Genomic DNA, 16,351 nt, shown 5'->3' on the forward strand with positions numbered 1-16,351 from the left:
CTCCTGGGCACTATGGGACAATTCCCCATGGCCAATCCACCCTAACCTGCACACCCCTGGGCACAATGGGACAATTTCCCACAGCCAATCCACCCTAACCTGCACATCCCTGGGCACTATGGGACAATTTCCCACAGCTAATCCATCCTAATCTGCACATACCTGGGCACTATGGGACAATTACCCATGGCCAATCCACCCTGACATGCACATCCCTGGACACTATGGGACAATTTCCCATGGCCAATCCAGTCCAACCTGCACATCCCTGGACACTACAAGACAATTTCCGATGGACAATCTACCCTAACTTGCACATCCCTGGAGACTACGGGACAATTTCCCACGGCCAATCTACCCTAACCTGCACATCCCTGGACACTATGGGAAAATTACCAATGGCCAATCCACCCTGAACTGCACAACCCTGGACATTATAGGACAATTCCCCATGGCCACTCCACCATAACCGGCACATCTTTGGACTGAGAGAGTAAACCACAGCACCGACAGGAAACCCGGATATACACAAGGGGAACGTTCAAACTGCACACAGACAGTTGCCCAAGGATGGAATCAAACCTGGGATCTTGACGCTGTGAGGTGCAGTGCTAACCATTGAGACACTGTGCTGCTCCAGATTCTGTTCATGAGCTGAAACCCCTTGTTCCTCAACAATCCTGTTACAGGAAAGCCACACAACCTCTCCCTGCCACACGCCCTCTCCCCCCGCCTCTCTCTCTCTCTCTCCCTCCCCCAAGGGGTGTTTGACCTGTTTTTCTGTGCTCTGTCTCCCTTCCTGTGGTGGTTGTGTGGATAGGATCGTGTGGGCCACCCCCTGCAGTGCCAAAGGCTCAGTTACTTGGCAAGCTCAAAGTCAGATATGAAACCGACTCAGTCGTGCGATACCAGTGCAAAGCAGGCTTCTCCCAAAGCCATGTACCCATCATCAGATGCCAGGCAGATGGCAGCTGGGAGCAGCCACGGATTGTCTGCACACATGGTGAGTTGCAGTAGGGCGGAATGTGATATTACTGGATGCTGTTTAAAATGACTGTGTTGAGACAGCTTTACCCTGTATCTAACCCCATGCTGTCCCTGTCCTGGGAATGTTTGATGGAGGGGGATAGGGTAGAAGGAGTTTTACTGTATCTAACCCTATGCTGCCCTGTCCTGAGAGTGTTTGATGGGGATAACAGTGTAGAGGGAGCTTTACTCTGTATCTAACCCTATGCTGTCCCTGTCATGGGAGCATTTGATGGGGACAGTGTAGAAGCAATTTTAATCTAAGGTTAAAAGAGCAGTGGTAGCTCTACTTTCAATTTAAAAGCATTGACAGGTCTTTACTCTGTATCTAATCCCATGCTGCCCCTGTCTTGGGAGTGTTTAATAGTGGTAACAGTGTACAGAGAACTTCACACTCTAACTCTCCCTGTGGAATCTTGTTCCTATAAATATTTAATGGGGATAGTGTAGAGGGTGCTTTACCATGTACCTAACCCCTGTGCTGGTTTGTCCTGATGTGGAGGTGACGATGTTGGACTGGGGGTGGACAAAGTTTTTTTTTTAAAAATCACACAACACCAGGTAATAGTCCAACAGGTTTATTTGGAAGTACTAGCTTTTGGAGGACTGCTCCTTCATCAGCTACCTGATTTTAAATCTGGTGTTGTGTGATTTTTAACCTGTTTTGTCTGAGGAGTGTTTTATGTGGATAACGTAGATAAAGCTTTAGTCTATATCCAAGCCCAGGATTTACCATAATTGGAAAGTTGCCCAGTCTTTTAAGGTGCCCTCAATGACTGTTTCCTTGTTCTTTTCCCTATTTCTTGCAGTTTCCAATTACACCGTGGTGCCCAGTAGCCAGGAAGATGACACCAATTCCTTGGCAGCTATGTTGTTGGAATAAGGAGCTTTGGGAATCTCTCGGGTATCCTACTCATTCCAGATGAGAGGATAGTTCCAGGTCATCACATCTGTCCAAGCAAATACAACTGGAACTGCTAAACCTCACCATACAATCTGAAACGGCTGGACTTTTAACTTTGAAAGAATAATTCCGTGTAAAGTCGAACCACTGACCTCCTAGCACGTCCTGTGTGTGAACTAACAGAGGGATAAGAAACACCTTCCTAAGCACTAATAGAAATCCTCTCTCTGAGCTGCTGCCATAAGTTGTGTTAAAGCTTGCCCCTGGTTTCGGGCTCTCTCCCACACTCTGTATCTAACACTGGGCTGTTCCTGTCCTTGGAGTGTTTAAGGGTGTCAGTGCAGAAGCAGCTTTACTCTAATCCCTTGCTGTCCCTGTCCTAGGAGTGTTTGATGGGGGAAGAGCAGTGTAGATAGAGCTTTACTCTTGCATCTAACCCCTTGCAGTCCCTGTCCTGGGAGTGTCTGATAGGAGACTGTGCAGAGGAAGCTTTATTCTGTATCTAACGCCCTGTTCAATGCTTATATTGTGGGAAGTTACTCAACCCTCCACTGGATTGTCCATTGTATATCTTTCTGCACCAGACCATGTCCATTGTTGGTCTCACTACCCTTCAGGTGACTTCTATTGTTCTCAATTCTAACCGTACAAATCAGACAGCCTTACAAGAGAACACACGGGGTTTTGCTGCTGCTGAATTCATTTGTATCCTTTTACACCTCAAATTATAATAAATTTGAAATGTGCCTTTTCTCGAGTTGTTATTTTTAAATTGGGTCAGTGAAATGAAGCACAGCCTTTAAGTATCTCAAACATCTTTCCAAGAATTACCTTTTCAAAATATTACAACACCTCTTCCAACTCCCACTGTACACAATCCCAATGGACCCAACCCCCTTCCCATTTACTCCTATTGTACACAATCCCATTTAGTTTCAGCATGGGGATTGTTCCTGGTCTCGGCCCATATTGGTTGGTGAAATGTTATCTTAGGATGTGTTGTTGATCGACCCCCATTCTCCCAGGAAGAACGGTCACTCAGACATGATGAGAGCTGACGGTTAGGTGAATGGACCCAGTGCATGGTGTATCCCCAAGAACTGGCAACATCAAGGAATTCAGTACAAAAAAATGAAACCATGGAATGAAAAATTTACAAATTCACAATTCCATTTTAATTCCACAGCATCTTGCAAAAATATGTATTAGCAGCAAGGGAGAACACAAATCACTTCCAAAGTCCAACTACTGAGGGTTTACGATACAGATGATTAGTGTCTCTAAGTGGCTATTAAATGATCATCAGTGAAGACATGGCTAATGCTAGCAGGAAGTGCTTTATAACCTATTTAGAAGTTGCTGTTCCAATTACGTCCCCCACTAATAAATATTAGAAACAACAGAGTCTAGTAGCTTAGCTCTGGATGGTCACCATTATACATTAGACCAGCAGGAGGCAACAGCAGTTACATTAGTATAGAGCAAAGAAGTTGTATCCAAGTGCAGGAAAGGCCGTTTGGCATGTTTTGTCAGTACTGCACGCAGATGTCCTTCAATTCCACCTATCTCCTCTCAGCCACTCAACATCATCTTCAACATTCCCCCAGCCGTCATCATTCCCACATCTGCTCGTCTTCCTCTTTTTCAAAGCGTCAGTTGATTCAATCCATTGAAGTGTAGTTTCACGTTCCCCCGTTCTCTGTATGATGACATTTCTCCTGAGTTCCCTAAAATGAACTTATCAATGACTGTTGTTTATATCCATTCCCCCGTCTGGATGAAGGGGTCTGGTACAGAGACACACTGAAACTAAGAACAGGAGAAGGCCATTCAGCCCCACCCTCGGGTCCGTGACAAAGGAACAGGAGGCCATTCAACTCCCTCCTCGAGCCTTGTTGCACAGGAACTGGAGGAGGCCATTCAGCCTGCTCCTCGAGCCTGTTATGCAGGAACTGGAGAGCATTCAGCTCCATCCTTGAGCTTGTTACACAGCAATAGGCGGAAACTTGTCAGCCTCTCTCAAGCCTGTTGAACAGTGAGGGAAGGAATGTGGGGGGATGGTTGAGAGGATGTGTGGTGAAGGTGGCAGTGGGGTGGGGTGATTTTGGGGATTGGGAAGGGAGAGCTCATCGTGGTTTGTAGCAGTAGACCCCATATGCACGGTGGGAGAGTCTGGGGAAGCCGAGGCTGCGCACACCAGGCTGGGGTCCCCCACACCGGGACCGGGGAGAGACAATGGGGTAACGCACACTGCCATCTGCCAGCCAGCCTGGCTCACAATGGTTCAGCCCAGAGAACCTCCAGGCTGAGTACACTTGACCGACCTTGGCCACGGTGGCCCCATCACGGCGACACGCACTAGTGCCCCCAACGTAGTCAAACATGGCAGACTCTCTCCGGAAATACACCGAGCCTGGTTGGAGAAGGAAATGGGGGTTAGATACAGAGTAAAGCTCCCTCTACACTGTCCCCTCCCATCAAGCACTACCAGGTCACGGACAACACAAGATTAGGTACAGTGTAAAGCTCCCTTTGTTCACCCACCCCCTTCAAATACTCCCAGGATAGGGACAGCATGGGGTGAGATACAGAATTTCATTTATAGTCTCAAGAATCTCACAAAGCATGTCTAAATAAATGTATCACGTAACAATTATTAGGTTCAAGGACAGTGTATGTACTGCTCCACTCATCCAACAGATGGTGGTATCTGCCTGTTATCAGCAATACTGTCAGAGGGTCAGTGTTAAGGGAGTGGGCACTGTCAGAGGATCAGCACTAAAGGAATGCTGCCCTGTCAGGGTTTCAGCACTGAGGAAGCAGACACTGGCAGAGGGTTAGAGCTGAGGGAGCACAGCCCTGTTGGAGATTCAGTGCTGCAGGAGCACCAACCTGTTGGAGGATTAGCACTGAGGAAGGGGGCACTGGCAGAGGACCAGCGCTGAGGAAGTGGGCACTGGCAGAGTCAGCACTGAGTGAGTGCTGGGCTACCAAGTGCTTTGTTACATCCCAAGGCGAGGGCAGGCACTGTGGGAATACAGGGAGAAAGACAGGAGTGTAGATGCTGGAGATCAGAGTTGAAGAGTGTGGTGTTAGAAACACACAGCAGGTCAGACAACATCTGGGAGAAGGAGAATTGACATTTCCTGATGAAGAGTTTATGCTCGAAATGTCGATTCTCCTGCTTGTCGGATGGTCCCTGACCGGCTGTGCTTTTCCCGCAGTACACTCTTCGACACTGTAGGAATACAGTTGGGAGGATGTGTTCCCTCAAGGTTACTCTGTGGATGTTTGGAGGAATTACCTTTGATGGTGGAGGTGAAACAGAAGGCATCAAAGCGGTCACGCTGCTTGTCCCGGGCTCCATAACTCCTGATTCCTGGTGGCAGGTTCTTGCCCCCACAGGGCTCCCGAGGGACAGCGACCGGATAGTGAACTGTCCCATCTTCCAGCCATCCAGCATTACACCAGTCCAGACCCTTCTGCCACTCTGTCCAAGGGCCCAAAGTCGGAGTTGTCAGCTCAGCCAGATTCACTGATTTGCCAACCACTCCCTTCCCAAAACCTTCCTCCCATCTACAAACGCCACCTGAAAAAAATCTGTCAACACACATCCGCGACCCAAAAACCCTATCTCCCAACAATCCCCTTCCCAACCATCTCTTCTGTCCTTCCTGTTCCTCCAATCGCATTCTCCACACCACCTGGCCTCCCTACTCCTCCAATCACATGCACTGCCTCTCCCAACCTCTCTGGTCCTCCAACTGCATGTTCCATCTCTCCCCCTCCCTGCTCCTCCAATGCCTTTTCTGCTCCTTCTGAGACTAAGCCTATGATTGGATAAGCAGCACGCAAAAGCTGGAAGAATGGGGCCTCTGACTGGAGATCAAGGGGCAGCAACTATGCCCTATCCAGCTGCTATCCTGTTGTAGTTTTTCAGCTGCACCATCGCCAATTCCTTCAGCACCACCCCACCCCCTTTCTGTTTTTACTTAAAAACCATCCTTTATTCATAAAAATCTTTCTAAATATGCATAGTCCCAAAGCAGTTCAGTTCTGTACAGTAGCATATCAAGGAAACAAACATTGGAGTTTGACTCTATCTAAACTAACTAGAGACAGCTCTTACATATACAAAGCATACATGCGTTTGAGGCACTCGAAGGGTCCGATAATGGACTGGAGAGACTCCCACTTCAGCGAGAAGACCTCAGACGGTGGTCTTTTCCCACTGCCCCTTAGGGGCATGTGCCCCAAGCTTTAGTACAACCCTCAGCACATAGTCTTGGACCTTGGAGTGTGCCAGTCTGCAATACTCGGTCAGCATCAACTCCTGGAAGAGCAACAAGTTTTAGGCACACCAACAGGCACCTTTCACCAGGTTAATGGTCTTCCAGATGCAATTGATGTTTGTCTCAGTATATGTCCTGGGAAACAGACCACACAGCACAGAGTCCTGCCTCATGGAGTTGCTCAGAATGAACCTGGACAAAAAGCACTGCCCTTTCTCCAGACTTCATTTCAAAGGCACATTCCAGAAGGAGATGCGTGATAGTCTCAAGCTCCATGAGCACTTTGAGGGCAGCAGCATTCAGGGACCCAGGCTGACTGGGCGGTACATGAAAGATCTCATAGGTAGTGCTCTTCTCACCACCACCCAAGCAATGTCTTGGTACTTGTTGGAAAGATTTCGCAATGAGACATTCTGCCAAATGGCTTTGACAGTCTGCTCAGGGAACAACCCAACAGGATCCACCCACTTTTTTTCCTGTAGGGTCTCAAGGACACTGTGTGCCGATCATTCCTGATGGTCTATGGTGTTTTTCTTTGCAAATTTCTCCACAAAAGGAACCCCAACCCCTTTCCATCAAACCCCTGTGAGAAACAAATCTATAACTCTAATACTGGCGATGAATTTCTGAGGAGAACTACTGAGGTCCTGGATCAGGTGGTATGGAAAATGGGGCATGGCAACAGAAGTGGCCGCCTTTTTAACCTTTCCCAGCAATAGGGCTATTTAGAGAGCACTCAATGATAGTAGCAGAGATGGTGAGGGGAGAAGGGGTGTGACAATGTAAATTGGGAGTTGTAGGTGGAATCCAAATTTGGCAGAAATTCACAAAGAACAAAGCTAGAATGATATCCCAAAATCCTCATGTCAACTGCTTTAACTGACTGTGAGTGAAGGTTTACAAAGAGTGCCAGAAAACCATAAACTAGTCCCCGAAAATTGGAAAGTACTCTCTGGTCAGTTTTCTTTCTCATGCAATCACTTTGTGCTCTCCTGCTTTCCTCATCACAATGTGACTGGCACGTTAGGCACTGCTCTCCTGCAGTCCTTACCTTCGAAGAGCTGCTGGAATGTGGCAAGCTTGGCATCCTGCTCCTTGCATGCCTGCACGGCCTGGTAATAGGTGAACTGGTAGCGGCCCTTGTTTGCTTGGTATGGAAACACCACGCCTGGTGAAAGAACAGGTACCTCTTTTAATTACATACAGCAAAGGGACAGATAGCCATATTAATCACATCTGGCAATGGGACAGACAGCCATTTTAACCACACTCAACAAGTGGAGAGACAACTATATTGAGAACACTCATAGCAGGAAGGGCAACTATTTTAGTGCCACCCAGAATGGAGAGATAGTCATTTTAAATAGATCGGCCATGTGAGAGGCAGCAGTTTGGAATTGCACATAATTCCTTTCAAGAAGCACACGGCCAAAGCTGTGGACCATCACTTACAGTGAACCACAATGGGCTACTAACTCCAATTCATAGAGGATGTTGGAAATCAAAAACAAAACCAGAAATTGCTGGGAAAACTCAGCATGCCTGGCTGCATCTGCAGAGAGAGAATTCACAGTTAATGTTTTGGGTCGAGTAACTTTCTGAAGAAGGGTAACTGGATCCAAAATATTAACTGTGCTTTCTCTCCACAGGTGCTGCCAGATCTGAGTTTCTCCAGCAATTTTTATTTTTGCCCTTGCTGTCAAGGCCTTGTGATAGTCAAGGGGAATAGCTAAGATGTGGGCAAGGTGCGGAAGTGAAGTGAAGTGAAGTGAAGTGAGGGAGAAAGCAATAGAAAGGTAGAATGATGGTACGGGGGAGGGTGGGGAGGAGCTGGTGGTGGTGTCAAGTGTTGGGGGCGCAGGTGTTGAGATGAAGAAGGGGAGCAAGGTTGGGAGGACCTTGGATTAAAAGACCAGGTGCTCAGCAGAGGGACCAAATGGCCTCTCCCTGTGGTACAGCTCTCTACTCCACCATTCAACTCACAACCCAAGCACACAACCTCCACCCTAAACCCCACCACCCCTCCCTACCTGCACAACTCTCAACCCCCAGCACCCAATTCCCCCCCCCCCACCCCACCCCACAACCTGACCTCCCACCTTCAACCACACACCACGCTCTGCTCCTAACCCCAACACCCAACACCCAACACCAACCCAAGACAATCACTCCACCCTCAACCAAAGACCCAATCCTCATACCCCACCCCCAACCCAAGACACAACACTCACTCCCACCCCCAACCCTCGCTCCACTCCTAACCCCAAGACCCAACCCTCACTCTACTCACAACCCTAAGACCCAACCCTCACACCACTCCCAACCCAAGACACAACACTCACTCCCACCCTCAACCCAAGACCCAACCCTCACATCCCACCCCCAACCCAAGACCCAACCCCTACCCCAAAAAAAACCCAACCCTCACACCTCACCCCCAACACAAGACCCAACCCTAACTCCCACTCCCAACCCTCGCTCCACACCCCCAACCCAAGACACAACCCTCACACCCCACTCCTCACTCCCCATTCCTCAACCCAAGACTTAACCCTCGATCCCAACCCCAACCCTCGCTCCACCCCCAACCCAAGACCCAATCCTCACCCACCCCCAACCCAAGACACAACACTCACTCCACCCCAACCCAAGACCCAATCCTCACCCACCCCCAACCCAAGACACAACACTCACTCCCACCCTCCAACCCTCGCTGCACTCCCTACCCCCAAGACCCAACCCTTGCTCAACTCCTAACCCCAAGACCCTCGCTCCATCCCCACCCCAAGACCTAACCCTCTCTCCAACCCCAAGCCAAGACCCAACCCTCACACCCACCCCAACCAAAGGACCCAATCCAACCGAAAAACACAACACTCACTCCGACCCTCAAACCCAAGACCCAACCCTCACTCACACCCCCAAGCAAAAACACAAACCTCGTATTCCACCTCCAACCCAAGAGCCAACCCTCACTCCACCCCTCAACCCCAGATCCAACCCTTACACCTCACCCCCAAAAAAAGACCCAACTCTCACTCCCACCCCCAAAGGACGCAACCCTCACATCCCACCCCCAACCAAGACGCAACCCTCACACACTCACCCCCAACTTCAGACCCAACCCCCAGACCCCACACCCCCAACCCTCACACCCCCCTCACACTCAACCCCACTCCCAGACCCAACCCTCAGATTCCACCCCAACCCCCAGACCCACCCCAACACCCCGACCTCAACCCCAGACCCAACCCCCAGACCCCAAAACCCCCACTCCCAGACCCTCAATACCCCACCCTCAACACTAGAGCCCACCCCAAGACCCCAGAGCCCACCCCAAGACCCCAGGACCCACCCCAGACCCCAATACCCACCCCCAACCCCAGAGCCCACCCCTCACACACCCCACCCTCACACCCCACCCCAAGACCCCACCCCCTCACACCCCACCCCTCACACCCCCACCCCAAGACCCCAACCCCTCACACCTCACACCCCCAGACCCCACCCCTCACACCCTACCCCACAACCCCACCCCTCACATCCCAGACCCCACCCCTCACACCCCAGAACCCACCCCTCACACCCCAGAACCCACCCCTCACACCCCACCCTCACACCCTACCCCACAACCCCACCCCTCACACCCCCACCCCAGACCCCCACCCCTCACATCCCAGAACCCACCCCTCACACCTCCCAGAACCCACCCCTCACACCCCATCCCAGACCCCACCCTCACACCCCATCCCTCACACCCCACCCCCAGAACCCACCCCAGACCCCACCCCTCACACCTCACACCCCAGACTCCCACCCCTCACACCCTACCCCACAACCCCACCCCTCACCCTCACACCCCACCCCAGAACCCCACCCCTCACACCTCCACCCCAGACCCACCACCCCTCACATCCCAGACCCCCACCCCTCACATCCCCGACCCCACCCCTCACACCCCAGAACCCACTCCCTCACACCCCACCCTCACACCCCTACCCCACAACCCCACCCCTCACACCCCACCCCAGACCCCACCCCTCACATCCCAGAACCCACCCCTCACACCCCAGAACCCACCCCTCACACCCCACCCCAGACCCCACCCCTCACACACCAGACCCCACCCCTCACACCCCACCCCCAACCCCCCCCACCCCTCACACCCCATCCCTCACACCCCACCCCAGAACCCACCCCACCCCTCACACCCCACCCCAGACCCCACCCCTCACACCCCATCCCAGACCCCACCCCTCACACCCCACCCCAGAACCCACCCCTCACACCTCACACCCCAGAACCCACCCCTCACACCTCACACCCCAGACCCCACCCCTCACACCCTACCTCACACCCCATCCCAGACCCCACCCCTCACACCCCATCCCAGACCCCACCCCTCACACCCCACCCCTCACACCCCATCCCTCACACCCCATCCCAGACCCCACCCCTCACACCCCACCCCTCACACCCCATCCCAGACCCCACCCCTCACACCCCATCCCAGACCCCACCCCTCACACCCCACCCCTCACACCCCATCCCTCACACCCCACCCCTCACACCCCATCCCTCACACCCCACCCCAGAACCCACCCCTCACACCCCAGAACCCACCCCTCACACCCCACCCCAGACCCCACCCCTCACACCTCACACCCCAGACCCCACCCCTCACACCCTACCCCACCCCTCACACCCCCACCCCAGACCCCACCCCTCAAACCCCACCCCAGACCCCACCCCTCACATCTCAGACCCCACCCCTCACACCCCAGAACCCACCCCTCACACCCCAGAACCCACCCCTCACACCCCACCCTCACACCCTACCCCACAACCCCACCCCTCACACCCCACCCCAGACCCCACCCCTCACATCCCAGAACCCACCCCTCACACCCCAGAACCCACCCCTCACACCCCATCCCAGACCCCACCCTCACACCCCATCCCTCACACCCCACCCCAGAACCCACCCCTCACACCCCACCCCAGACCCCACCCCTCACACCCCAGACCCCACCCCTCACACCCTACCCGACAACCCCACCCCTCACACCCCACCCCAGACCCCACCCCTCACATCCCAGACCCCACCCCTCACACCCCAGAACCCACCCCTCACACCCCAGAACCCACCCCTCACACCCCACCCTCACACCCTACCCCACAACTCCACCCCTCACACCCCACCCCAGACCCCACCCCTCACATCCCAGAACCCACCCCTCACACCCCAGAACCCACCCCTCACACCCCACCCCAGACCCCACCCCTCACACCCCAGACCCCACCCCTCACACCCCATCCCTCACACCCCACCCCAGAACCCACCCCTCACACCCCAGAACCCACCCCTCACACCCCATCCCTCACACCCCACCCCAGAACCCACCCCACCCCTCACACCCCCACCCCAGAACCCACCCCCTCACACCCCACCCCTCACACCCCACCCCTGACCCCACCCCTCACACCCCATCCCAGACCCCACCCCTCACACCCCACCCCTCACACCCCACCCCAGACCCCACCCCTCACACCCCACCCCAGACCCCACCCCTCACACCCCACCCCAGACCCCACCCCTCACATCCCCGACCCCACCCCTCACATCCCAGACCCCACCCCTCACACCCCCACCCCAGACCCCACCCCTCACATCCCCGACCCCACCCCTCACACCCCAGACCCCACCCCCTCACACTCCACCCCAGACCCCACCCCTCACACCCCATCCCAGACCCCACCCCTCACACCCCATCCCAGACCCCACCCCTCACACCCCACCCCTCACACCCCACCCCAGACCCCACCCCTCACACCCCACCCCAGACCCCACCCCTCACACCCCACCCCAGACCCCACCCCTCACACCCCACCCCAGACCCCACCCCTCACACCCCACCCCTCACACCCCATCCCTCACACCCCACCCCAGACCCCACCCCTCACACCCCACCCCTCACACCCCATCCCTCACACCCCACCCCAGACCCCACCCCTCACACCCCACCCCAGACCCCACCCCTCACACCCCATCCCAGACCCCACCCCTCACACCCCACCCCAGACCCCACCCCTCACACCCCACCCCAGACCCCACCCCTCACACCCCATCCCAGACCCCACCCCTCACACCCCATCCCTCACACCCCACCCCTCACACCCCATCCCTCACACCCCACCCCTCACACCCCACCCCTCACACCCCAGACCCCACCCCTCACACCCCACCCTCACACCCCATCCCTCACACCCCACCCCAGACCCCACCCCTCACACCCCACCCCTCACACCCCACCCCTCACACCCCACCCCTCACACCCCATCCCTCACACCCCACCCCAGACCCCATCCCTCACACCCCACCCCAGACCCCACCCCTCACACCCCACCCCAGACCCCACCCCACCCCAGACCCCACCCCTCACACCCCATCCCAGACCCCACCCCTCACACCCCACCCCTCACACCCCATCCCTCACACCCCACCCCAGACCCCACCCCTCACACCCCACCCCAGACCCCACCCCACCCCAGACCCCACCCCTCACACCCCATCCCAGACCCCACCCCTCACACCCCATCCCAGACCCCACCCCTCACACCCCATCCCTCACACCCCACCCCAGAACCCACCCCTCACACCCCACCCCTCACACCCCACCCCTCACACCCCACCCCTCACACCCCACCCCTCACACCCCACCCCTCACACCACATCCCAGACCCCACCCCTCACACCCCATCCCTCACACCCCACCCCAGAACCCACCCCTCACACCCCACCCCAGAACCCACCCCTCACACCCCATCCCTCACACCCCACCCCAGAACCCACCCCTCACACCCCATCCCTCACACCCCATCCCTCACACCCCATCCCAGACCCCACCCCTCACACCCCACCCCAGACCCCACCCTCACACCCCATCCCTCACACCCCACCCCAGAACCCACCCCTCACACCCCACCCCAGACCCCACCCCTCACACCCCAGACCCCACCCCTCACACCCTACCCCACAACCCCACCCCTCACACCCCACCCCAGACCCCACCCCTCACATCCCAGACCCCACCCCTCACACCCCAGAACCCACCCCTCACACCCCAGAACCCACCCCTCACACCCCACCCTCACACCCTACCCCACAACCCCACCCCTCACACCCCACCCCAGACCCCACCCCTCACATCCCAGAACCCACCCCCTCACACCCCAGAACCCACCCCTCACACCCCACCCCAGACCCCACCCCTCACACCCCAGACCCCACCCCTCACACCCCATCCCTCACACCCCACCCCAGAACCCACCCCTCACACCCCAGAACCCACCCCTCACACCCCATCCCTCACACCCCACCCCTCACACCCCACCCCAGAACCCACCCCTCACACCCCACCCCTCACACCCCACCCCTCACACCCCACCCCTGACCCCACCCCTCACACCCCCATCCCAGACCCCACCCCTCACCACCCCACCCCTCACACCCCATCCCAGACCCCACCCCTCACACCCCACCCCAGACCCCACCCCTCACACCCCACCCCAGACCCCACCCCTCACACCCCACCCCAGACCCCACCCCTCACACCCCACCCCAGACCCCCACCCCTCACACCCCACCCCAGACCCCACCCCTCACATCCCCGACCCCACCCCTCACACCCCAGACCCCACCCCTCACACCCCATCCCAGACCCCACCCCTCACACCCCACCCCAGACCCCACCCCTCACACCCCATCCCAGACCCCACCCCTCACACCCCATCCCAGACCCCACCCCTCACACCCCACCCCTCACACCCCATCCCTCACACCCCACCCCAGACCCCACCCCTCACACCCCACCCCAGACCCCACCCCTCACACCCCACCCCAGACCCCACCCCTCACACCCCACCCCAGACCCCACCCCTCACACCCCACCCCTCACACCCCATCCCTCACACCCCACCCCAGACCCCACCCCTCACACCCCACCCCTCACACCCCACCCCAGACCCCACCCCTCACACCCCCACCCCTCACACCCCACCCCAGACCCCACCCCTCACACCCCACCCCAGACCCCACCCCACCCCAGACCCCACCCCTCACACCCCATCCCAGACCCCACCCCACCCCAGACCCCACCCCTCACACCCCATCCCAGACCCCACCCCTCACACCCCACCCCTCACACCCCATCCCTCACACCCCACCCCAGACCCCACCCCTCACACCCCACCCCAGACCCCACCCCACCCCAGACCCCACCCCTCACACCCCATCCCAGAACCCACCCCTCACACCCCATCCCTCACACCCCACCCCAGACCCCACCCCACCCCACCCCAGACCCCCACCCCTCACACCCCATCCCAGACCCCACCCCTCACACCCCATCCCTCACACCCCACCCCAGAACCCACCCCTCACACCCCACCCCTCACACCCCACCCCAGAACCCACCCCTCACACCCCACCCCAGACCCCACCCCTCACACCCCACCCCAGACCCCACCCCTCACACCCCACCCCAGACCCCACCCCCTCACACCCCACCCCTCACACCCCACCCCTCACACCCCACCCCAGACCCCACCCCTCACACCCCACCCCTCACACCCCACCCCAGACCCCACCCCTCACACCCCACCCCAGACCCCACCCCTCACACCCCACCCCTCACACCCCACCCCTCACACCCCACCCCTCACACCCCATCCCTCACACCCCACCCCTCACACCCCACCCCAGACCCCACCCCTCACACCCCACCCCAGACCCCACCCCACCCCAGACCCCACCCCTCACACCCCATCCCAGACCCCACCCCTCACACCCCCATCCCAGACCCCACCCCTCACACCCCATCCCTCACACCCCACCCCCAGACCCCACCCCTCACACCCCACCCCAGACCCCACCCCACCCCAGACCCCACCCCTCACACCCCATCCCAGAACCCACCCCTCACACCCCATCCCACACACCCCACCCCAGACCCCACCCCACCCCACCCCAGACCCCACCCCTCACACCCCATCCCAGACCCCACCCCTCACACCCCATCCCTCCCACCCCACCCCAGAACCCACCCCTCCCACCCCACCCCAGAACCCACCCCTCCCACCCCACCCCAGAACCCACCCCTCACACCCCACCCCAGACCCCACCCCTCACACCCCACCCCTCACACCCCACCCCAGACCCCACCCCTCACCCCCCATCCCTCACCCCCCCCCCACCCCGTACCGTCCAGCCGCAGCTCCACGGTGACGCTGTCGTCGTCGACGCCGTTGATGAGCTCGCACTTGTAGCTTCCAGAATCTTCCAGGCGGACGTCGCGCAGGCGCAGCGAGAGGTCGTGCCGGTCGGCGCGGGCCAGCCAGGCTCGCGCGGCGAAGGCGCCGCGGGCGCGCTCCCGGCGGCCGTCGGCCATCAGCGCGATGTCCTCCCGCGGCGAGCGGCCCAGCTTCACCCACTTGAGGCGGTAATCCCGGGGCACCACCCGGAGGCGGCACGGCAGCGTCACGTTCACCCCGGCGTGGGCGCTGACCGCCCGCGGGCCCGACCGCTCCAGGTACCGGATATGGCCCAGCGACGCTGGGGGGGGGCACAGCAAGAGTCAAAACACGGCCACTCAGCCCTACCCCATCAAACACTCCCAGGGACAGGGACAGCACGGGGTTAGATACAGGGTAAAGCTCCCTCTACACTGTCCCCCCATCAAACACTCCCAGGGACAGGGACAGCACGGGGTTAGATACAGAGTAAAGCTCCCTCTACACTGTCCCCCCATCAAACACTCCCAGGGACAGGGACAGCACGGGGTTAGATACAGGGTAAAGCTCCCTCTACACTGTCCCCCATCAAACACTCCCAGGGACAGGGACAGCACGGGGTTAGATACAGGGTAAAGCTCCCTCTACACTGTTCCACCCCCATCAAACACTCCCAGGGACAGGGACAGCACGGGGTTTGATACAGAGTAAAGCTCCCTCTACACTGTCCCCCCCATCCCAGGGACAGGGGACAGCACGGGGTTAGATACAGAGTAAAGCTCCATCTACACTGTCCCCCCCCATCACAGGGACAGCACGGGGTTAGATACAGAGTAAA

The 16,351-nt window shown here is 57.7% G+C and overlaps 3 protein-coding genes across 6 annotated transcripts in view; 1 reads left to right on the forward strand and 2 right to left on the reverse strand.

Moving 5' to 3' along the window:
* LOC140454008 (brevican core protein-like) overlaps positions 1–2,682 on the forward strand; it is a 51,773-nt gene extending 49,091 nt beyond the window's left edge. For both annotated transcript variants that reach the window (XM_072548932.1, XM_072548933.1), the window contains 2 exons: positions 821–1,003; positions 1,836–2,682. In XM_072548932.1, coding sequence (XP_072405033.1) covers positions 821–1,003; positions 1,836–1,909 — 257 coding nt within the window. In that variant the 3' untranslated portion in view covers positions 1,910–2,682. The remainder of the gene's footprint in view (positions 1–820; positions 1,004–1,835) is intronic.
* The window catches only part of mettl25b (methyltransferase like 25B), a 378,445-nt gene that overhangs the window by 124,904 nt on the left and 237,190 nt on the right, over positions 1–16,351 (reverse strand). The window lies entirely within an intron of this gene.
* hapln2 (hyaluronan and proteoglycan link protein 2) overlaps positions 3,083–16,351 on the reverse strand; it is a 50,599-nt gene continuing 37,330 nt past the window's right edge. Inside the window, exons 3-6 of one of the 2 annotated variants that reach the window (XM_072548934.1) lie at positions 15,485–15,835; positions 7,274–7,390; positions 5,235–5,420; positions 3,083–4,343 (exon numbers count right to left, since the gene is read on the reverse strand). In XM_072548934.1, the coding sequence (XP_072405035.1) occupies positions 4,057–4,343; positions 5,235–5,420; positions 7,274–7,390; positions 15,485–15,835 (941 nt within the window). In that variant the 3' untranslated portion in view covers positions 3,083–4,056. The remainder of the gene's footprint in view (positions 4,344–5,234; positions 5,421–7,273; positions 7,391–15,484; positions 15,836–16,351) is intronic. The other variant, XM_072548935.1, reaches the window with a different exon arrangement.

This window comes from Chiloscyllium punctatum, chromosome 28 (assembly GCF_047496795.1).
Source record: "Chiloscyllium punctatum isolate Juve2018m chromosome 28, sChiPun1.3, whole genome shotgun sequence".
Taxonomy (NCBI): Eukaryota; Metazoa; Chordata; class Chondrichthyes; order Orectolobiformes; family Hemiscylliidae; genus Chiloscyllium; species Chiloscyllium punctatum.